The 23,264-nt window shown below is 37.6% G+C and overlaps 3 protein-coding genes and 1 pseudogene across 3 annotated transcripts; 2 read left to right on the top strand and 2 right to left on the bottom strand.

The window, feature by feature from the left end:
• The first annotated feature begins 952 nt into the window (after positions 1–952).
• P5CS1 (delta1-pyrroline-5-carboxylate synthase 1) lies at positions 953–10,443 on the top strand. Its single transcript, XM_086665997.1, has 20 exons — positions 953–1,361; positions 1,937–2,008; positions 2,121–2,224; positions 2,522–2,624; positions 2,814–2,975; positions 4,040–4,317; positions 4,757–4,907; positions 5,069–5,233; positions 5,407–5,484; positions 5,867–5,956; positions 6,536–6,622; positions 6,730–6,816; positions 6,901–6,997; positions 7,088–7,191; positions 7,364–7,439; positions 8,294–8,444; positions 8,535–8,603; positions 9,329–9,395; positions 9,483–9,553; positions 10,083–10,443. The coding sequence occupies exons 1-20, from the start codon at positions 1,311–1,313 to the stop codon at positions 10,162–10,164; spliced, it is 2,145 nt and encodes a 714-aa protein (XP_086522123.1). The 5' UTR covers positions 953–1,310; the 3' UTR covers positions 10,165–10,443.
• Positions 10,444–11,952: 1,509 nt separating this feature from the next.
• LOC147550360 (uncharacterized protein At2g39795, mitochondrial-like) lies at positions 11,953–13,670 on the bottom strand. The gene is made up of 3 exons (XM_086665998.1): positions 13,145–13,670; positions 12,475–12,818; positions 11,953–12,363 (listed from the first exon to the last, which is right to left on the bottom strand). The coding sequence occupies exons 1-3, from the start codon at positions 13,427–13,429 to the stop codon at positions 12,204–12,206; spliced, it is 789 nt and encodes a 262-aa protein (XP_086522124.1). The 5' UTR covers positions 13,430–13,670; the 3' UTR covers positions 11,953–12,203.
• A 2,322-nt stretch (positions 13,671–15,992) lies between these two features.
• On the top strand, positions 15,993–16,781 carry LOC147550359 (protein MIZU-KUSSEI 1-like; annotated as a pseudogene).
• A 311-nt stretch (positions 16,782–17,092) lies between these two features.
• LOC147550358 (putative pre-mRNA-splicing factor ATP-dependent RNA helicase DEAH5) lies at positions 17,093–21,522 on the bottom strand. Its single transcript, XM_086665996.1, has 2 exons — positions 18,536–21,522; positions 17,093–17,605 (listed from the first exon to the last, which is right to left on the bottom strand). The coding sequence occupies exons 1-2, from the start codon at positions 21,403–21,405 to the stop codon at positions 17,212–17,214; spliced, it is 3,264 nt and encodes a 1,087-aa protein (XP_086522122.1). The 5' UTR covers positions 21,406–21,522; the 3' UTR covers positions 17,093–17,211.
• Between the last annotated feature and the right edge of the window lie 1,742 nt (positions 21,523–23,264).

Raw genomic sequence — 23,264 nt, 5'->3', positions numbered from 1 at the left:
TGCACTCACTAATTTTGTCATATGCACTCACATCAACTCCAATTTGAACATAAAAATAATGCTGATGTGAGTACATATAATAAAAAAAACTGTGAGTGCATTTAAAATTCCCCGTCATCTTAATGTGAGAGAGAAATTTGCTGGGGCCTGGGAGGCCCATTAAGAGAACCCTAGAAATACGTAAACCTATATCTCTACTTCTTTATTCTTATAACAGAAGAGAACGCCGACTTAAAAACTAAAAAGTATCTAGAGAGACTGAGAGAGAGAGAGACGGGGGGGGGGGGGGGGGGGGGGGACAAAATGGAATTAACCCTTGTAAAAACAGAATGACCCAGTGGGAGCCAAGTTCCAAGGCCGTGATCTTGATATTGTTACATGCACTCACTAATTTTGTCATATGCACTCACATCAACTCCAATTTGAACAAAAAATAATGCTGATGTGAGTACATATATTAAAAAAAACTGTGAGTGCATTTAAAATTCCCCGTCATCTTAATGTGAGAGAGAAATTTGCTGGGGCCTGGGAGGCCCATTAAGAGAACCCTAGAAATACGTAAACCTATATCTCTACTTCTTTATTCTTATAACAGAAAAGAACGCCGACTTAAAAAGTATCTAAAGAGACTGAGAGAGAGAGACGGGGGGGGGGGGGGGGGGGGGGCAAAATGGAATTAACCCTTGTAAAAACAGAATGACCCAGTGGGAGCCAAGTTCCAAGGCCGTGATCTTGAAATTATTAAATGCACTCACTAATTTTGTCATATGCACTCACATCAACTCCAATTTGAACATAAAAATAATGCTGATGTGAGTACATATAATAAATAAAAAACTGTGAGTGCATTTAAAATTCCCAGTCATCTTAATGTGAGAGCGAAATTTGCTGGAGCCTGGGAGGCCCATTAAGAGAACCCTAGAAATACGTAAACCTATATCTCTACTTCTTTATTCTTATAACAGAAGAGAACGCCGACTTTTTTTTTTTTTTTTTTTGTTGAACTAAAGAGAACGCCGACTTAAAAAGACTATGTCTAGCCAAAGTTAAAATTTTAGTGTGCCCATAAAAACTCTCAAGAGTCAATTCTAAATATGGCACCCACGTTTACAAAACCTCTCCATCTATCTCTCTCTCCTAATGGCGAGCTCGTGATTGCAACGTCAACGTTTTCTCTCTCTCTCTCTCTAACATCTAAACTCTCCCAAACCCAAGCCTCTCTTTCTCTCTCTAAGTTTCAATTGGGTTTTTCTATATCTCAGAGTTAAATCAAAAGAAACTAACTGATTCTGATTGAAGTTGACGCCGCCATGGATCCAACTCGAGCTTTCATTAATGACGTTAAGCGTGTCGTCATCAAGGTTCTTCTCTCTCACTCTCTCTCTCTAATATACATTAACATTATACATCTTCCTACCTTCCTTTTCTCAAATTAATCAAGTTCAATCAACTTCTTATTGTAATAATCTCTCTAATCCGTCGATTTTGACAAAGATTGAAATGCATGAATGAATGCCTACTGATTTGATGTTTTCTCTTTGTTTTTTGTTTCAGTGATTGATTACTGTTTATTTTAGCTGCATGATTGATTCATTCTTATTGAACTCGTCAATGTCATTTTTGAACTTATTCATCAACTTAAAGGATGAATTTCAGTTTATTTTCTTGTTTTTAAAGAATTCTTATCATCATCTTCGAATTTGTGTTTTTTTCCTCATTTGTTAATGATGTATATTTGTTTTGTGTATTCTCTTTAATTTGACTCATTTGTCAGTGATGTTGATTTACATTTTCTGTTCATTGATTGTTGGACGTTTATAAGAGCTAAATAAATCTTGTTGAGTTCTTGATTGATGTTAATTCACTTGGTTTTTGTCAATTGATTTCGACAATTTATGATTTATGTGGTTTCTAATGTTCTATCTTGATGATGAAGGTTGGAACTGCTGTTGTTACACGGCATGATGGAAGATTAGCATTGGGTAGACTTGGAGCACTATGTGAGCAGGTACAAATGATCTTCCTTTGTTGGGGAAAATTTCGTGAAATAGGGTTTCATCCCCAATTTATTTGATCCTATTAGATGTTTCAGTCTTATCTTCTAAATGAACTGCCTGCAGCTTAAGGAACTGAATAGTCGTGGGTATGAGGTGATTTTGGTGACTTCCGGTGCTGTTGGTGTTGGTCGCCAAAGGTTAAGATACAGGAAATTGCTGAACAGCAGGTTTGTTCGTCTGATCGTTTCTCTAGAGCTAGATGTATCATTTAGAACTTCTAGTTGTAGCGAAACAGTGGTTTAGATTTCTGAAATTTTTTGTAAAGGTCAGGGGGGTTAACCTGAATTGTGATTCTTAAGCTATTATGTACAATTGTAAGTTTCTGAGATTTTTAGTAACCTACTAGCTTTGTGCTTGCGGAAAATTGGTGACATAACCATATTACCTCAATGCCTGAAGCACTAGTAGTTGCATCATGTAGTGTTGTATAAGAAATACTAAGAGACCTCATTCATGTTTTTCAGCTTCGCTGATCTCCAAAAACCACAAGTAGAACTTGACGGGAAGGCGTGTGCAGCTGTTGGACAGAGTGGTCTCATGGCTCTCTACGATCAACTATTTAGTCAGGTGGATCGTCTGCTGCACCTTTTCTCTTTACTGTTGTAGTTAGACAGTGGAATTTATTTTGTCTCAGGTGTCTTTGCAATTTAACCTTTTCTATCTGTATTAATGGATATTTATTTTCATAGACTTGCTCTCTATTATTTTCGTTTTTAGTATCTTCGTTTAGATTTTGAAGTGCCCTCTGTCTTGCAGCTGGACGTGACGTCAGCTCAGCTTCTTGTGACTGATAATGATTTCAGGGATCTCGAGTTTAGAAAGCAACTATCTGAGACAGTAAAGTCATTGTTGGCTTTGCGTGTTGTTCCTGTTTTCAACGAGAATGATGCAATCAGTACTAGAAGAGCTCCATATGAGGTGTTGTACTCTTATGTTTGGCCTTTATTCTGGATATTTACACTATTATGTTTTGTTTTTTATCAGCTATATATTAACTATTATCTTCTTATAGAATGAAGCCATTTTTTCTCAAAAATAACTCTTGTCTCCCTCCTTGCAAGAAAATTAGTCTAATACCATTCAGCTTCATTTGCCCTATTGAGTTACCAAAGCTTTTTACCCCTGTATTTATATTAGTCGTGCTCATATATATACTGAACCTTTAATTGAGTCTGAACCTTTAGTTGTTAATTCTTCTTGGATAGAAATTTAGGATGAGCAGAAATTTCACTGTCTCATGTGAAGCCTGGAGGAACATTGTGATTCTTTCTTGAGCAAATATCTAGTCTGCTAGCTCGCTAAGCCACTTTTGAGGCGACTTGGGCTTTGTATATATCTTTCATACTTAATGTATCAATTCAACTTTTCAAAAATAAAAGCCTAAGCCGCTGTCATGATGTACGCCCACTACCTGCATAAAAGTACGAAATGAACTCTGATATTAGTTTGGATTGCTGAATATGGATGTAATTTTCTTAAAAGGTGAATTGATGCTTTATTAGAAAGGATTTGGATGTCTTTCTAATTTAAATGCGTGTGGTAAGTAGCAAGCATTTTGATCTGGGTATACTATTCAGGTCCCCACTATTAAGGTCAGGTTGTGTCTTACGGATTTTAGGTTATTTAGTTCTCTCGCATGGTTAACTCAATAAAGAGAGAGATGGTCTGACGCCCACTAGCCACTAATATGAGACCATATTTTCTTTCTCTTTCTCTCTCTTCTATTCAAGAGTCTACTTTACCACAAACACAATCGACCTTTCTATTTCATATATTTAATTTCTGCACAATCGTGAGCTCAGGACATGCACAACGGTGTTGAGTTAATCAGGTTATAAATGTATAGCATTGCCCTCGTATCTTCCAGAAACTCGTACCTAACCACATTTGATTCTGTATTGCATAGGAATCACATGTATGATAGTTTCTGGTACTTCTACATTGTTTACTATCAATTTCTGATTACGAGCATGCTAATGCAGGATTCCTCTGGCATATTTTGGGACAATGATAGTTTAGCAGCTTTGTTGGCTATTGAGATCAAAGCTGATCTTCTTGTTTTGTTGAGTGATGTAGAGGGCCTATACAGTGGCCCTCCAACTGAGCCAGAATCAAAGCTAATTCACACATACATAAAAGAAAAACATCAAGGAGAAACTACATTCGGGGAGAAATCTAGGGTAGGGAGAGGGGGTATGACTGCTAAAGTAAAAGCTGCTACAGAGGCAGCTACTGCTGGGATTCCTGTTGTTATTACAAGGTATGCCACCATCCATTTTAAGAGGATTTACATTTCATACCTTCAAATGCATATAAATGTTTTCATTTGTTAGTTTCTTCAATTAAATATTGACACTAGAACATCTGAAATGATGTTATTTTGGTTATAGACTGTCTAAGCAGAATTGCAAATTTACACTTTGCGTGCTAAATTGTTAATGATCAGTAATTATAACATCTCATACTTTTTTATATGAATAGGGAGGTTTTCCCGACTTCCTGTAGCATCAGAGTCAATGAGTATCCGTAATGGGAAGCTTAAAATGTCTCTTTATAAATAAATAGATTTACTAAGAAAGAACGAAAGAAAACATGGCACTGTCCGACCGTTACTTAAGTCTTCAGCTTCGTAAGTGGGTGTACTGTTACCGTTGAATGGCCATAATTGAACTCTGACATCCTTTCATCTCTTATTGAAGTGGCTTTGCTACTGATAGCATCATAAAAGCACTTCGAGGAGATCGTGTTGGTACCCTCTTTCACAGGGATGCTCATTTATGGGCTCCAGTCAAAGAAGTTGGTGCACGAGATATGGCAGTTGCGGCGAGGGAATGTTCGAGGCGACTTCAGGTGATACTCCCATCTTCCTAAATGTTGGAGTGTTCTTCCATTATTTTGTTCCGTAATTTGGCGTTGTTATGAACAATTAAACTATGTGGTCCATTTGTGGTTGCTCTAATGTGGTTGTTTATTAAGGTTATTTGAGTGTATACCATAAAAATCTCTTGCAGGCTCTTCCTTCGCAAGATAGAAAAAAAGTACTGTTGCAAATAGCTGACGCTCTTGAGGCAAACGAAAGCTTGATTAAAGCTGAAAATGATGCGGATGTGGCTGCCGCCCAGCTAGCTGGGTATGACAAGTCATTGATTGCGCGGTTGGCTCTAAAGTCTGGGAAGGCAAGGTTTTCTGAATTTCTCATATATGATTCTAGAAGATATATAGTCGGATATGTGCATTTTATTGAGATTTGGTACTTATTTTTTTTCTTCTGAAGTACAAAGTATTTTTTTTGTTCCTTTTGTTATTGAGGAGAAGAATAAATATCAATACAGTTCACTGTTTACTGCAGATCTCAAGTCTAGCAAAATCTGTTCGTGTACTAGCCGACATGGAGGAACCGATTGGTCAGATTTTACGGAGAACAGAGGTAAGGTCAGGGTACTAATTCTTTCTGAACGCTAATGTTACCCTGACATGATGATGTCACACAGAAAAAGCTTTTTGTAATTAAGTTGAAGTATTTAATGGAGAGACAGACATCACTTTTAGTGAAATATACAGGTTAGCAGGTTAGAATTATTCACTTCTGCAGAAAATTATATTCTACAAACTTTGACCTACATATTTCAAGAAGATATTTGATGAACTTAACTTAAATCACTGCCGTCGTTCTCGCATTCATAATTTGGCCCAAGGTCTGACTTCATTTCAATTACTGCTACAGAATAGTGGGGTGTATTTTGTAACGAAATATATATCCTTCTTGAATAGCATGTGTATAACTATTTTGATACTTCCACTGTGTCCAGCTTGCAGAAGGGCTAATCTTGGAGAAGACGTCTTGCCCTCTAGGTGTTCTCCTGATTGTGTTCGAGTCTCGACCTGATGCTCTAGTCCAGGTGACTAAAAAATTATCAACAGGGTGGTGTTCTTTGTTAAAGTAGTGAGATGTAGGGATTTAATAGAAGGAAAGCATTCGAGCAAGTTTAATCCATCAGCTGTACTATTTCACTTTGATCCGGCTTTGAAACTGAAAAGTAGTGAGGTGGTAATGAGTGGATTTGTGCCTTATGAGTCATTTTCCAAATGCGTGAAGTTTTCAAGAAATGTGTGCAAATCATAGCCATTCTTTCGTCGATATATTTTTAGCCTTGTCGAGGTCTGCAACTTTGTTAACTGTGAGTCTGGGTACAATGCATATTTATGTGTCCTTCGGGGATGTCTGTAAACTGTTTTTTCTCTGGTCAGTGTTGAGGTTATGGAGTCTAGTCAAAAATTCATTGTATCTCAAGTCTCAACTATATTCTCAACCCTTGCTTGCTCACTATTTGGATGTAGGGTAATGGTTCTGATTTTAGACATCTACTTGAGCTCAAATTTGAAATTAATCAAGAGCTCCTTCTTGCACTTTTTTAATTTTCAATAAAGATTATATTTCGCTATCAATTTAACCTCTAGTTTTTTCTATAATCCTATAGATAGCTTCATTAGCTGTTCGTAGCGGGAACGGACTTCTACTAAAAGGGGGAAAAGAGGCTAAACGATCAAATGCAATTTTGCACAAGGTCAGTTCTGTTGATACCATGTGTCCTGTGGACTGTAACTTCATCATCTTTTCCCATTTTTTTGTTTTGGCCAAATGTCAATACTCATTTACTTTTGTCATTTGTAGGTTATTACTGAGGCAATCCCAGAGACTGTCGGTCAAAAGCTTATAGGACTTGTTACCACAAGAGAAGAGATTCCTGATCTCCTTAAGGTAAGTAATCCAACATAAGAATGAATGATGCCCACATTTATGACAATATATAGATTTTTACCTCTGTGTTTACATCTGTTCCAGCTCGATGATGTAATAGATCTTGTTATCCCAAGAGGAAGCAATAAACTCGTCTCTCAAATCAAGGAATCTACAAAAATCCCTGTTCTTGGTCATGCTGGTAAGATAAATATCTCCTAGAAGCCGCAAATTATTGTACCGAGGAATAGTGTTATACTACTTGTAGTGAAGTTGTGTATTTTCTGCCCAGATGGTATTTGTCATGTTTATGTTGATAAGTCAGCTGACCTGGATATGGCTAAGCGCATTATCCTGGACGCGAAGATAGATTATCCCGCAGCTTGTAATGCTATGGTAATTCCTGGTTCCACCCTTCCTGACTCTCAGGCCCATTTCTTTAATTATCTCCATAACCACCACTTTAGTTTGGTAAACGGAAGTAGAATTTGGACTAACAAAATGATCCCAAATGTCTCTTTGAGGCACAACACAAGTGACTAACAGTTGCTTGTCCGTGCAACTTCAGGAAACACTTCTTCTGCACAAAGATTTATTGCAAACTGGTGGACTTAATGAAATTGTTACTGAACTACGGACTGCTGGTATGATTCTCTCCTGAAGTTCTTAGCAAGAGTTTTATGTGATAGTCCACTATCACTTCGCACAGAACAGTTTCATTCACAAAAATAATTTTAATTATCAACGGTTTCTGTCATTAAGCTAAATTATTACATCTTTTATTATCATCCTTCCCAAAATTAGACAGTGTCATCTTATGACAGAATAGAATAATTAGATGATGTAAGGTGTTTCACGTAGTGTAAATTCCTATTGAAATAGGTATTTTAAGTTGCAATTGCATAAAATTATATCTTTGAACTCGTATTATGGTGAAATCTATCCATTGGTGAAGTACGATAAGAGTGTCAAACTCGATATTATGACAATAATTGTGAACATAAGAAGTTACTTGAATATGTAATGTAGTTTATGTTATTCTTTTTGTTTATAAAATTGATAGCATTCAATAACCCCGTAAAAGATGATTCATAATCGACTAAGGTTGAGTTTTCAATAAGGTAAAGTATTTAATATTACATAAGATTGAATATGTTAATCAAAATATTTATTACTGTTGTTGTTACTATTACTGTTATTCTAAATGTCAGTCCGAATAACAGCTGATGTTGAAATAAACAATAATTTGAAGCATCTTTAGTCAAAATGAACACGGAGACCAAACTAATGGAGCAGGATAGCTTGCTTCCTTTTAGACACCAGTTGTCATTCTACAATATCTCAAGTTTGTAGAATGACATTCAAGAGACATCTGCGATAGTTGAAGATTGTTCGATATTTATATCTTTTATACTGAGCCACAGAAAATTATTTTGCGTAAGCTGGCTGGTCCAATCAGAGCAACTGATTCTTTAACTAATGCGCATCTTTGTTACAGGTATTGCTCTTCATGGTGGGTCAAGGGCCAGTGCTTTGTTACATGTTCCAGAGGCACGCTCATTTCATCACGAGTATAACTCAATGGATTGCACCGTTGAAATCGTAGATGATGTACATGCAGCCATAGACCATATACACTGTCACGGAAGGTTTGATCTTTCATGGTTTTCATGTCAGTAAATGAAAATATGGAGTGAAGGAAGTTCAATCAAATAATTGTAATCTTCATTTGTTTGCAGTTCACACACTGACTGTGTTATCGCAGAAGACCCTGAAGTTGCAGAAATATTTCTTCATCAAGTTGATAGGTAAGCATGCCAATATGCCATTCATGCATTCAGTGATTATTTCTGAAATATCGTAACTAGATATTAGTTAGGATTTGGGTTGTTTAAACAACCAACAAAATACCAAATTGTACACCAGCTTCTCTTTTGTCTTCATCTTGCCCACTATTTCCTTGTTTCCCGCCAACACCATCACCACCGCCAGTTACCATCTTGCCCACTATTTCCTTGTTTCCCGCCAACACCTATCACCACCGCCAGTTACCACCAACCTCTCCACGACAACGCCAGCACAACATCCAAAATCCTTATTTTGTTGTATCCTTTAAAATTGTTCAATTCTTTAACGTTGGTTTTTATTTTATATTTTCTCTTTATCCTTTTTAATGCAAGTATAAAGTATTAACTAAAATCATTACTCGAAATAGTATGAAATCTTAGGATTTCTTCAGTTGCCAAAGGATTAAAAGATTTAGAGCTCGGGTTCATTAATCATAAAATAGGCTAAGGAAAATCCAAAGAATCATTTATATTAGTATTTCAATTTCCAATGGATTCATAATTTCTTCATCTAACTACCCATAAGGCCGTAAGTTAATCTAAGTTCGGGGTGTATGTGTTCCTCAATTTTGTAGTAGTCCATCTTCTACAGTTTCTTTGTGGAACAGTTCCCTGTTAGCATATTTAAAACGAAAATCTCGTGCTAGTAAACAAATTGTTTTTTCACACCGTTTACCTCTTTCTAGTGCTGCGGTATTTCACAATGCAAGTACGAGGTTTTGTGATGGAGCTCGTTTTGGACTTGGTGCAGAGGTACATACATATCACTCAAAAGTTCTTCGGTTGAACATTAGTTTGCTTAGCCCTGATAAATGTCGGTTTGTATTAACACATGAGCAGGTGGGTATAAGTACAAGCAGGATTCATGCACGAGGTCCTGTTGGAGTTGAAGGACTGTTAACCACACGATGGTAAGTATCTTTTCAACATCTTGCTTGTGGAGTCAGAATTTAAGCCCTTACTTCTGAATTTCTCAATGCTATTACATAATGCCTTCTCAGAAAGTAGACATGTCCTTGTCGTTACACCAAAGGATAAACAAACACATCTTTTTTTTTTTCTTCGAAAGAGAACCTTGGTCTCCTCCGTGGAGAGACACATATACCCACCCAATCGAAGTGGACTTCACCATTCTGTCATGATTTATGTGTCTAGAATTTTCCGAACTGGTTGCAGAGTTTTTAGTGTACTCTTAGGGTTTGCTCATGGTTGGTAGAATCCGGAACAAAATAATGATTTCACATTTTGTAGCTGAGGTGATTTGACCAATTAGGTCTATTCACGCCTATTGATCCCGGCAGAAAATCAAAATTCTTGTTCACTTCCAAAGAATTTGACTGATTTTATTTGACCTTTTTCTCTACTGAAGTGCTATTTTCCATAATGTAACTAAATCTGATAGCTCAATGTTGATGTCCATTTGCTGTTTGAAAAATGTAGGATTCTCAGAGGAAACGGACAGGTGGTTGATGGAGATAATGGAGTTGTCTATACCCACAAGGATCTTTCTCTGCAGTCATAAACGATATAAAAAAGGAGTAAATTGCGTGTATGGTGGAAGGTCCATCGACCATATTCAACACGAGACCGTGAAGATGGACTGGAGCAGATGTTGCAAACAGTTACGTACCACTTCAAGTCCACATGTTTGTCAAAACGCGTCCTTATTGTCATTTTGTTGATTGCTTATTCTAAGTTTTTAACACTTACAATTACTTTTCTATTGAAAACACCTTTGAGCATTATGACTACTTTGTGTTCATGGTCTATAAGATGACTATAAAGCTTTTTTTTCCCCTCATTTTTCTACTTAATTACAATCTAAACGGGATACTTCTCAGTCAATTATATAAGCAAGTAGACGTAGTCCATGAGCACAGAAACTGTTTTTTTATCAGTTGACTAGATACACAGAGTTAGCTGTTAGCCCAATGGATTGCCACCTCCTATAAAGTCAAAGAGGTCTTATTCCCTGTGATAGACAGTTTGCTCTAACCCCATCTCTATTCATAAAAAAAAAAATGTTTCTGCTAGATCGAATTATTTCATGTGATTAATGAATCTATGGGCAGTAAATGAAGTAGAAAGTTTGCTCGGAATTTGGTGTCACGGAGAAAGAGAACTTGGTTTCTAGAGCTTAGGGTCTTTAATGATGCACTCATTACGGTTTATTGAAGGGCAAGTTCGGTTAGCTTATAATTTGTGACATTCGAAATCTGAGGTAACTTTCCAAGTTGTCCCAAAACTGATCCGGTAGTCGATCTCAACCGTTGGTATTTTGTTTCACTTCTTACATTTAAAAGTCTCCCTCCATGTTCCTTCTCTCATTCGTTGTTCGTCGGAAACAGTTGTCTGCAGACAACCATAACCATCTTCGTCTATCCTTCTCTCTATTTCTCTCTCCACCATCATGACAAAGGACTTCTCAGGCATACCCAACCCTTAACCGAAGTGAAGAATCATGTGGTGATGAATTATGAAAGTGAAGGCAACAATTAATGCAATGAAAAACATAAAACCAGACACTACTACATTGCTTGCTTTTACTATTGACACAAAATGTAAGTATGCCTGCGACATTAATCGTGGTTATTAATCATTATCATTAGGTCTCTTGGTTCCATTTCCATGCGAGTCTCTCTCACTCCAACCAAAGCGCTTCAACCTAAGCTTCTCCCCAGAAGCTTCAATCATCCCAGCTTTGGTTGAAGCAAAGACTGAAACTAGGTACAATCTTGAATCCTATAGCTTCAATCAAAGCTTCGATTGAAACCCTTGTTGGAAAAATAGGTTATTGTTTAGAACAGAAATTTATGTTACAGATTTGGACTTTCAAGTCTGAATTTTGAAGAGATAGAGGTGGACGTCATGGATATGGTGGACGTCATGGATATGGCATCAGGGGTTATGGTAGTGGCAGTTGTGGAGGTTGTTCGAGGAAGAAAATGAGAGAAAAAAAAAACGAGAAAAAGTTCTAAAACCAACGCTCAGATAGAAAAGGTTATTAGTGTAAGATGAAAACATTGACGAAGAAGTTGGCTAAGAAAATTATGAACTTGGAGATCAAATTAGAAGGCCAAAGAATTTCTTGGTCACAAATCGGGGTCCAAATTGCATTTAACCCTTCCTAACCCATTCTCTCATGAATTAATGGCATACATAATGAAGTTTCATGGCCAATCAAAGGCCTATCCAAATTAGATGGGCTCCCTAACTGCAACTTTCAATCCATCTTCCTAAAGTTGTTGAAACTACAAGATCACTAGTAATTCCAATATTATTTTGGGGCTTTTCCTTTACACAAACATAATTGTGAAACTCAGACAAATCATGATTATAATAATTGAACTCCTTCAGACTAGAAAGTAACACTCTCAATCTACTAATATTTCAATTATTTAGGTTCACCCCATCATAAACAAGAAGAGACTATTAAAATGAACTCCTTTCGAGCACCCATCCGTGCTCAAAATAGAAAATCAAGGGTTTTCGGCAACTAAATATAAATAACCTGTAAAAATGATACACCTTCGGGCAAAATTTATCGAACCTGAGAAAGATTTAAGCAGCAATGAAATTCTTCAAGTTGTTCAACCACATAAGGTATTCTCTGCTGTCTTTGTTGATCATGTACTCGTGGAGGAAGTTGGTTGTGCTAGGTTTTATCCCTCTGATCTCCAAGTACTTGTGGAAAGCTTTTTGCAAGTTTTCATCCAAATCCCTTCACAAACAAGATACTCTTTTGTTAGAACAACTAATCAAAACGAAAAACAATCTCAATCAATAATCAATAGATATTCCTATCGAAATGTTTATAAACCACTCTACTTACGTGAAGTCGGGTCCTTCATAAGCAATTTGATCTTCAGACTCATCTGGTTTCTTAACCGATAAGCTATCGATCGATATCTCATCTGGGTAAGCCATAACACTGAACTCCAAACAAGGACCATTATCTTTTGAAACTCTAACAACTAGTGGAATGCTTGATTGTGAATTCTTCTCACCACTATCATCATCGTCGTCATCATCGTTATCTTCTTCTCCAGTAACGAGATCGGGCATGTGAACAACGACAGTGATTACCTCACCCTGGTATTCCCTTGTTAGTGATATAGTTTGTTCTCCAGCGTTATCTTCGATTTTGAAGGGAAACCCATCTGGGATATCTTCAACCTATACATACAAAATCATTAAAAAAAAAAACCCATCTGGGATATCTTCAACCTATACATACAAAATCAGTTTTTAAGTTAACCCTAACCAATGAAAAATCAAAATGTAGTCCTTCATTAATATCACAGTACCAAAAAGTCATTGCTTTCATCAAAATGTGCCCTAGTTTTTTTAAGGGAACCCCCAAAACCTAAACCCTAAACCTAAAACCTTATACCCCTAAACAGATTTCATTAAAAGTTGTTACTAAAACACGATTATTGATGAATCAAATACACAAAATGAAAAATAAAAAGCAACGGCTGTGAAAAAGTAAGAGAGATTACCCTCTCATGATCGTCAGATTCCTCGGCACATTTGATCTCTGAATCAATAACACGGAGGAGAGTTTCGTCGGAACTGGGTTTCTTAGAGAGAGAAGAGAAGCGACTAGTTGGAATGAAGGTGAAGGTCCTACGGCAGAGTTCCTGAGAGACAGTGTTGTTTTTGAAGAAAGAGGCGGTGGCGCCGAAGATAGCTGAGCTAGTAAGACTCCTTTGACCTCCGACGGCACGAGTTGCGAGTGGAAGTACAGTGGAAGCAGCTCTACGGAAGATGGTAGAGACGGCCATTTCTTTTTCTTCTTCTTCTTCTGTGAGATGGTTTTTGCAGCTGGGGTTTTAGAAAAGTGAATAGAGAGTGATTTCTAGGGTTTAAGCGTCGTTGCGTGGACTTGGATTTTATAGTCGGACTGATTGACGTTTTACTCCCCACTTTGAATGGGGTTTGAATTGTCACTCGAGAGTCGAGACTCCCATAGTCCCATGCAACACTCGATTTCCAACCAATAAAAACATTGAAAATGCAGCCCTCTTTGAGATTTCCGGGAATCACATTCCATTCTTGCGCGCCAAACATGGCCTTGAAGTTTTTCAAATCGAGTCTTGCACAGGAGATGCTATGAGACACTCATGAAAATTTCTAAAAATTCTAGTTTTTTTTTTTTGATGAGATTAAAAATTCTAGTTGTAAAGCGTGAATTATGATTCTCTATCTTAAGTGGCAAAATTGACCTAAATAAGTTGGTGAATGACACTTGTATTGTTGTTCTAGCTGTTATAGCAAACAAGAATTATGAAGCAATGTGCATATATGTTTCCTGATTTCCTTCTTCAATAAAATTTTCAATAGGAGTTTCTATCGATGATGTAGAAACTTTATGAGCCTTTTCTCCTAAATAAGTTTTTATAAATTCTTCATCTTTTTTTTTTTTACCTTGGAATGGAAAAACAACCACTCCCCAATTCGACAGTCCTAGTAGGATAGCCATATCATCAATCTTAAACTCAATCTCTACCTCACCAAAAAAAATTCTCTTTCTCTTTGGAATATCTACGTACTAACTTATAAATAATAGAGATTGGTTTGTCATAATTTGTTTTCTCGATCTCTTCATCGTAAAAAGCTTGCAAAAATCCTCCAAATGGTGTATCAGATTATGCACTAACTTGATCAAGACTTAGTTTTCAACTATTTTCTTCATAAACATTGTATTCTTTTTCATAGTGCATCTGTAGTTGTATATCTCATAATATTTCTTGACACATCTTTTGGTATCGGTTTTGACAACTTGCAACTTTCCTTGTGTTGTTTTTGCCATTTTGCACATATATTGAAGAAAAGTTATGAAAACAAATAGTGATTTCAGAATGAAAATTTGCAGATGAGCTTATTTGCAAAACAACTAACAACAAAATAGGGTTCACAAACCTTTTCTTGTAGATCTACTACTGGAAATAGGGTTTGCAGATCCTATTTTCATACCAAGTAACAACAAAATATGGTTTACAAGTCCTATTTGCAAATCCACTACTACAAATAAGGTTTGCAAACTCCATGACCAAAACTACAAACAAAAACATAGGGTTTAGAGACCTTGTAGATCTACTAATGTAAATAGGGTTTATTAACCCACGCGCAAACTCCAAGAACAATAAAATAAGGTTCAAGATTCCTATTTTAGTGAAAGACGTAGAATGAAAGTAATTGAAACTTTTAAGTGAAGAACGACTTACCTTAGAGTTGAAGAAATTCGAATGTCAAAAAACCAGATGAAGATTGAAACCTAAATTTCAAAGAGGAAACGATGACGAACAATTGCGTGAATCGGTCTAGGGCTCCATTCGCGAAGGAAAAAAGAGAATTTGGTTTTTTTTATTTGTGAAATTTTCTTTTATAGGTGGGGATACGCGAGTAATTTCTAAAGGATAAGTTAGGCAAGTCACTACTTCGGCATCCTTTTGGCCTGATTTGTAATTTACTAATTTTTTGTGTCTTTTCTACTATTTTCGACCTATATAGTTAAAACCTCTATATGCTAGTTTTTACACTATCACGTCTTTCTGATTATGTATTTTTTTTTAAGGTTAGCGTTTTCAAGGCGAAGAGCTCAGACAAAACTTCTAGTTTGAGAAAGAAAAATAATTGAGATGGTCACGTGAGGGGACCAAAATAATATTCTTAAATTTTGCACAACCACATCTTGTGATTATATATTTCTTTTTGTAAGATTAGCGTTTTCGAGAGGAAGAGCTCTGACAAAACATCTAGTTTGGGAGAGGGTATTCAATTATTAGGACTAATTTGGTAATGAGTACAAAAGTTGTACCTACTCCAAAAGGTATACAAAAACCAAGTTATGATCTATTTTCAATTTTCAGTTTTATTTTTTCACTCATCTTTGTTATAAATATGGCTTCGTTTTCCTCTCGCAATTCTTTTTTTTGTTGTTGCGAACTCTTGCAATTCAATCCTCAGCTTCTATCTCTTCCTCTGTCTCTAGATCACTCTCATTGAGTATGAAAAATGTTGGATTTGTCCGTCGATATCTCCTTCAATGCTTCTCTCCATCCGCCACCACCACCACCACTTCCACCTTTACAGACACCACCACTACAAACGCCATAACCGAAGTCTCTGGTGCTAATAAGGCTATGCACACCAATGTCACCACCACTACTACCACCACAACCGTCAACAAACGGTCGACGACTACTAGACCCCAGACTAAGAAAAGGTCAACCACCAACCGAATTACAAGGTACAATGACAATGGGTGCAATGCAATGGGTACAATGGCAGTGGGTACAATGACAATGAGAAATAAAAGGTCCGACGAGATACTGAAGTTCATCAATGGAGGATGGAAAGTTAGATTCCTATCCTAACCCAAATCCAAATCCAAATCAGAAGTTACTAACCAACCCAACTCCTACAAACACAGTGGTGATTGGAACCTTTTATGGGAACAGGAGGGCATATCTGTTTCTGCATTCAAAAGGACAGACTCAACCACTCAAACCCTCAGCTTTTGCTTGAACTTTCAATTGCAACAGACGATCTTGTCAAAGAAATGCAAGGCCAACTCCTTCGGATCGTTCTGGAGTGTGACAGCAGCAGCAATACATGTTCGTGTAAGTTGCTGTCTAAACCAACATGGACTATGTATGTTAATGGTCGTAAGGTTGGATTTGCAGCACGGAGGAAGCCAACTGATAAAGACCGTCTTATTCTCCAGACAATGCAGTCTACTACTGTGGGAGCTGGTGTCATTCCTGAGGATCTGATACCATTGTTTCCGAACGGTGGTGGTCGTGGTGGTGGAGGTGGTGGCGGCGGTGGGGTTGCAGCCAATGGGGGAGGAGAGGTGATTTTCATGAGGGCAAACTACAATAGAGTAGTGGGGGGTTTTGACTCAGAGTCATTTCATCTCACCAACCCAGATGGAAGTTCAAGTACTCAAGAACTCAGTGTCTTCTTAATGAGATCTAGGTTGGTCCAAGCAACTAGTTTTCTACTAATTTGTTTTCTTTTTTGTAGTTTTATTAGTTTCACTTTAGATCGGATTTTTTCTAAATAAATTTGTTTACGAGGACAATGGATTGGAACACATTAATAAACTGTCTTTGTTGATTTAGAATTTGAACTCCTCAGACTTCAAATTTATTCCATAATCAAGTAGTCCTTTAATTAGGAATTTTGATCTAACTTGTCCGACTCAAATGGACTGACTCGTCTGACCCAAATGGAGTAAAAACTAACCAAATCAGTCGTTCAAATGAGTCAGAAATACGAGTAGATAAAAGTTAAACATTCTGAAAGGTGACTCGCAGATTTCAGATCTGACTCGAGATAAGAAAAAACAGTACCTAAGTAACAGAACAATGCTTCCAACAAAAAAAAAAAAAAAAAAGTAACAGAACAATGGGACTTTGAGACAGATTAAACAAGCAAAATTGGTGAAGGCCTATATCACTTAGAAACAAAATTTAGGTTTACATTTTGATCAGGAAATATCCACATATTTCTGATTGATATCACCATTACATAAGTTGTTAAAACGAAACTAAGCCAACTAAGCCCGTCGCTTACTCAAACGCCATGAGTTTGGCTCATGATATCTGTCATATAATGGCTCGATTCTTTCCTGTCGTTTCCGTTTGCTCATTTTTGTAGGATCTACAGCTTTAAAGAATCTAGGTGCCAAATTGACTAGCCATTTTGGGTCGATAACAGTGACTTCACGCATATACTCTTTCGTAGTCATAACAAGCTCATGGTAAATTACCCAGTCTGGTTGACGTTGGAAAAGAGCACTGCTCGGATGAATATAAACAGGCTGGTTCTCTACTAATGTTTTGTATCCTTCCTGTGGGTCCTTTCTCGCTGCGTGGAAGAAGAATCCTGCCGCAATTGCCTTCCTAATTTTCATGAAATTTTTCCCGGCGCAAACAACGTCTAACTTGTACCTGAAAAGACGATTTTTGTCAGGTTCTGTTTCATAGATCTGAATTGGTTTGCTTCTATAGCTACTAATCAAGATTCTTGCCAAAGTTTTCAGTTCATCAGTGTAGAGGAACAATAAAAATTCGGGTAACTGATGCCCTAGAAAATATTTATTCAAACTAATCCACAAATATCATAACAGAAAAGTATCCTCAAGAAGGACTTGTGATACACAAAGTAACAATGACCAGATAAACAAGGCTGAATCTATGTAGTTGGTCTTGGTCTTGGTCTCAGTCCAGTCAAAGGCCGAGACTGAGACGAGACCGAGATTCTCGGCTGAGACAACATGTATAGTTAATAATAAGTAATAAGTACTACGTATTAATTCTAATTTGTACCTGAAAAGACAATATTTGTCAGATTCTGTTTTATTAATCTATATCGTTTGCTTCTAAAGCTACTTTGCCAAAGTTTTCAGTTCATCAGTGTAGAAGACCAACAAAGAATCAGATAATGATATGCCCCAGTAAATATTTAGTCAAACTAATCCAATGTCATAACAGAAAAGTATCCTGAAGAAGGATTTGTGATGCACAAAGTAACAATGACCAAAATAAACAAGGCAGAATTGATTATCAATATTGAAGAAGAAGTAAACTCTCTTCTACCAATTAGGTGCACGGATAGAACTAAAGTTCAGATTATTCAGGTTCCAATTAGGCATTCAGTCACGAGGGAAAAGTAATATGGTACACATTTAACACTATAACAATAGAGATTTCTGCCAACAACCCTTGGTTGGAGTGGTAAGAGGTATAATCTTCCACCTTAGAGGTCAAGGGTTCGAGGCACACGCTCATCAATTAAAAAAAAACAATAGAGATCTCTAGCCAAAAAATTAGATTTGCAAAATAATATTATCATGGGAAAAGTACGGAATCAGGTAATACCTGTCCATAATTGTACGAAGTTGTTTCCTGACATCCTGTGCTCTCCTCAAAGATCTCGATTGGACAAAATTCTCAAAACACCATGGCACAGAAAAGTTTTTCGCTTTCCACGCCTCATAAACAGCTAGCAACGTAAGATGATCTCCCTCTGGCTGGAAAAATTTTGCTCTTTTCTGATCAGCTTGTGCTTGTTTCTCGCGGGGCCTGTAAAAAATGTTCCCAGTCTGGATCATCGCTATAATTGTTAGTATCTCGTCACTGCACCCCAGGTCGACACTAGCTAGGAGCATCTTCGACAGAGGAGGATCAAGTGGAAATTCTGCCATTTTCCTACCTAATTTTGTCAGAAGCCCCTCCTCGTCGAGAGCTCCCAGACTGTACAGTTGCTCCATGGCTGTTATGAGAGCCTGTGGTGAGGGAGGGTCCATAAAATCGAAAGACAAGAGATCATTTACACCCATAGCTTTCATTGTAAGTGTTGTCATCCCGAGGTTTATTCGTTGAATTTCAGGAATGGAAGTGGGTGACATCTCATTACGATAAGCACTCTCAGTGTAAAGGCGATAACATTTCCCAGGTCCTGTACGACCGGCACGCCCAGCTCGTTGCTTGGCAGATGCTTGTGAGATAGGAGTGATAATGAGTGAATCAAGCCCTTGTTTTGGGTTATATACATTCTGCTTCGCAAATCCGGGGTCGATGACATAGAATATCCCATCGATAGTCAACGATGCCTCGGCAATATTGGTAGCCACAACCACCTTCCTCTTTCCCGGCGGAGCGGGATAAAAAATCCTTGATTGCATTTCACTAGGAAGAGCACTATAAACGGGTAAGATTATCAGCTCGGGTACATTTTTACCCAGCCCTTTCATTCTCTCATAAAGGGACTGACATGCATGATCAATTTCCTCTTGACCAGTTAAGAAGAGAAGGATATCACCTTCTGGTTCTGTCAAGTGGATCTGAAGCACAGTGATCAGTGAAGCATCTAGATAATCACTTTCTGGCTGTTTCGTGTAGAGGATCTCAACAGGAAATGTTCTCCCAGGAATGGTAAAGATATTACAATTGGAAAAATACCCAGAGAACTTCTCTGCATCTAATGTGGCAGATGTCACAATCAACCGAAGGTCAAGTCTCCGTTTGAGGAGCTGCTTGAGTAAACCAAAGAGCACATCAGTATGGATTGTCCTCTCATGAGCTTCATCAAGCATGATCACTGAGTACTGGGGAAGCTCTTCATCAATCAGAATCTCCCTAAGAAGCATACCATCAGTCATGTACTTAATTACAGTATCAGGTCCAGTGCAATCCTCAAACCTAATAGCATAACCAACCTCTTCCCCCAAACGGCAACCAAATTCCTCAGCCACCCTTTTTGCTACTGACATAGCAGCAACCCTACGAGGCTGAGTGCACCCAATTTTACCTTTGGTTGTGTAACCATCTTCAGCCAAATACTGAGTAACTTGAGTTGTCTTCCCTGACCCTGTCTCTCCAATGACAACCAGTACCCGGTTATCGCGCACAGCCTGAACTAATTCTTCCTTCAATTTGTATATTGGGAGGCTCTGCCTTTGCTCCTGGATGGAGAGTTTTGACTTTTGCCCAAAAGTTAGTGTTTTCCCATAAGCATCTTTCTTCCACTCAGGCATATCATAAGCTGATAATCCAACTCCCCTAAGCTCCTGTGCAAGATGCCTCTCACCAGTCTCAGGCATTGGGTCCTCCCAAGGACGATTGAGATCCTTTGGAATCGAATCGAGCATTGTTCTTTGCTGCTGGTCTCTCACTTCTCTACGCTCCTTGATCAGAGCAGATTGAAGTGCTGCTGCCCGACTTAAAGATCCTTCAGGGTTCTTAAATATCTTAACTGGTGACATATCTATAGAATATCGGGTCTGACCTTGCAAGAATGCAGGTTCATCTTCATTGAGCTCAATCTCGAGTTCTTTTTCTGCACCTTCTTCCTGATAAATCATTCCATCCCCATCTTCATCATACATAGGGAAGTCCTTAGCATCCAGAACTCCTGATGCAATCAGTTGCTTGGCTTCCCATTTTTCTGGTGAGCTCATTCGCTTCAACGGCCGGCGTGAAGGAACCGTTTCATCCTCTTCCACAATTCTAATCCCGGAAAGCCCCAATCTACTACTACTAGTAGAACCATGATGTGTTGAGCTCTGAGGATTTGTTCGAAAAGATTCTTCGTCAGAACTCTTCTTCTTTATAGGAAGAAGATCTTTGCCAGTGTCCTGATCCACATCCCTCATTGACAAACTCATCTTCTGACCGGAAACAGAGATCACCTTGACAAACACATTTTGATCCCTTTTCACAATGTCCTTGGCATTTGTAATCCTCCGAGTTGCGATCTGCGAGAAATGAACTAAACCTTCTTTACCTTTGAAGTCACTCAGCTGCACAAAGCATCCAGTGTCCATCACTCTTGAAACCCTACCAGCATAAACCTTGTAGAGTTCAGGTTCATCTGAATGATGCATATCTTTCTTCCTCCTGTCTCTAATAATCTCCCTCTCCAATTCTTTTACTCTCTGCTTACTATCAGCAATGGGAAGAGATGGAAACAGAGGTTTAGGGTTTCCGTCCGATTCTGGATGATGGGATTTCAAAGGAAGAATTGCATGAATAATTGTAAATAGAGTACGAACAAAGTAATCAGGCAATTCAGCACCATTCTCTTTCAATTTTCTAAAGAAATCATCCACACTCGGAGAAACACGACCCATCTCAGTAATATATTCAGCCAAAATTTTGTCTCCAACTCCTAGATGAGATTCCAGTTCGTAACATACCTTAGAAAGTAACGAGAGATAATCCAGTTTCATCATGCCTTCGTTCGCCATTGATTTTTTTGAAACCCTCGTTCGTTCGCGCGCAGAGAAAACTTACAAATCAGAAAAGCAATTCAAAAAAAACTCACACAAAAACAATTGGGTTTTTTTTTTTAAGGCCAAACCCCCATTTATTTAGCTATATTAGGGGCACCCTTAAAAACATTTTCGTTTAGACGTTAACCCCCTAAAGTTCATTTTCCGTTCAAAAAGCCGTGAAGTAGTGGTCGTGCGAATCACATGGTCGTGCGAAACACAGTTTGCAAAAAAAATAACGTTTTTCTGAAATTTTCTAAAAATGACGCCTTTCTGAATTTTCTTTTCGAAAAAAATGGTATTGAAAGTGGATCTTGTTTTTTACTTGAATAATAATTATGAAATGTTTTGTGTTTTTTCACTTATTTTTAATATTATTTTGACATTTTTAGTTATTGACCCTTTTTTTTATTCTTTTTTTGAAATAACTTTAGATTCAAGAAGAAATGTTACAACTAGTTCAACATCAAAAGATTTAAGGTCCGTTTGATACGTTAGAAAGTCTGAGTAAGAAAAAAAAATTTGTGAGGGAAAAGAAAATCAAGTTTTTCATATGTCAATGAGTTTAAGGTGTTCTCAACAAAAAAAAAAAAAAAAAAATGAGTTTAAGGTGTTCGGTAGGGTTGGAAAGAAAATGGAGTGCTTTCAGAATATTGTGGTAAGAATGCATGAGAACTGAGGGAGTGCCTTTAAAAAACGACATAATTTTTGGGTTTTATGGGGAGTGCCTTTGGAATATTAGTCTTACATCTTCCCAGAAACTCAAATCTAGTTTTCCCCAGATCGTGATTTTAGGGTTTAAGAAATATCACCATGGATTCGGGTTTCGCACCTTAATTCACGAGAATTAATGAAGACCCCCACTTAATATCTACATTTAGGTGAAAAAATCTTAAATCTTTGTCCTTCTTATCAATGAGATAAGAAACTAAAGCGGGAAAATTGAGAATGTATAGGAGAAGGAGAATCATATCTAGTTCGAATATGATTGAGTCCAAGAGAAGATGCAAGAATCGGGAATGAACTAGTAGATTCATTATAATCACCAACTTCTTCTGAAATTTGATTAGGGTTTTCAGTTCTTCTTCGGTTGAAAACGACCTAATTGTTGGACATTGATAACGAAGGAGGGTATTATTAGTTCTTCTTCTTCATGGCATTGGTCAGAGTGTCTATTGAGTAATAGAGAGAGAGGGGGGAGAGAGAGGGGCATTGGTCAGAGTGTCTGTTGAATAATAGAGAGAGAGAGAGACAGACAGACAGACAGACAGAGAGAGAGAGAGAGACAGAGAGGGAGTTTTAGGATGAGAAAGAAGATCTTTCATCCTTACTGGTCTACTCGGCAACCACTTGAGTCAGAAAGAAGGGAAAGGATCAAAAATGGTAAACTATAGAATTACCCTAATGAGAGGAGAGAGAGCGCACATCCGGCAAAGAGTGGGTAAGAAATGGGTTTTCCCATCTTAAAGGTGGTAAAATGTTTTAGGCAATTTTCACACCTTTTTTCTCATGAAAAGTCGATTCTCACACTCAAACTACCAATCAAACAGTGGAAAACTGATTTTCTTACGAAAATCAATTTTCTAACCCGATTTTCACACGTATCAAACAGACCCTTAGTTATAAATTGGGGCGAAATTGGAACAACGTTAACTGTAAGGGTCAAACTGCAACGCGTCATATATGACATACTTCATTATTAGAGTCTGTTGGATACGTGAGAAGCCATGGGAAAGAAACTCAATTTTTTTTTTCTGATAGGAAAAAAATTCTATTTTTTCTGAAGGGAATTTATATTTAACTATTTGGTAGAATTGATAGAAAATTGGGAAGTG

This window comes from Eschscholzia californica, unplaced genomic scaffold (genome assembly GCF_041429995.1).
Source record: "Eschscholzia californica isolate CP2 unplaced genomic scaffold, dmEscCali1.0.p SCAF_3, whole genome shotgun sequence".
Classification (NCBI taxonomy): Eukaryota; Viridiplantae; Streptophyta; class Magnoliopsida; order Ranunculales; family Papaveraceae; genus Eschscholzia; species Eschscholzia californica.
The sequence above is the reverse complement of the archived record's forward strand: the minus strand, read 5'-3'. Positions and strand labels throughout refer to the sequence as shown.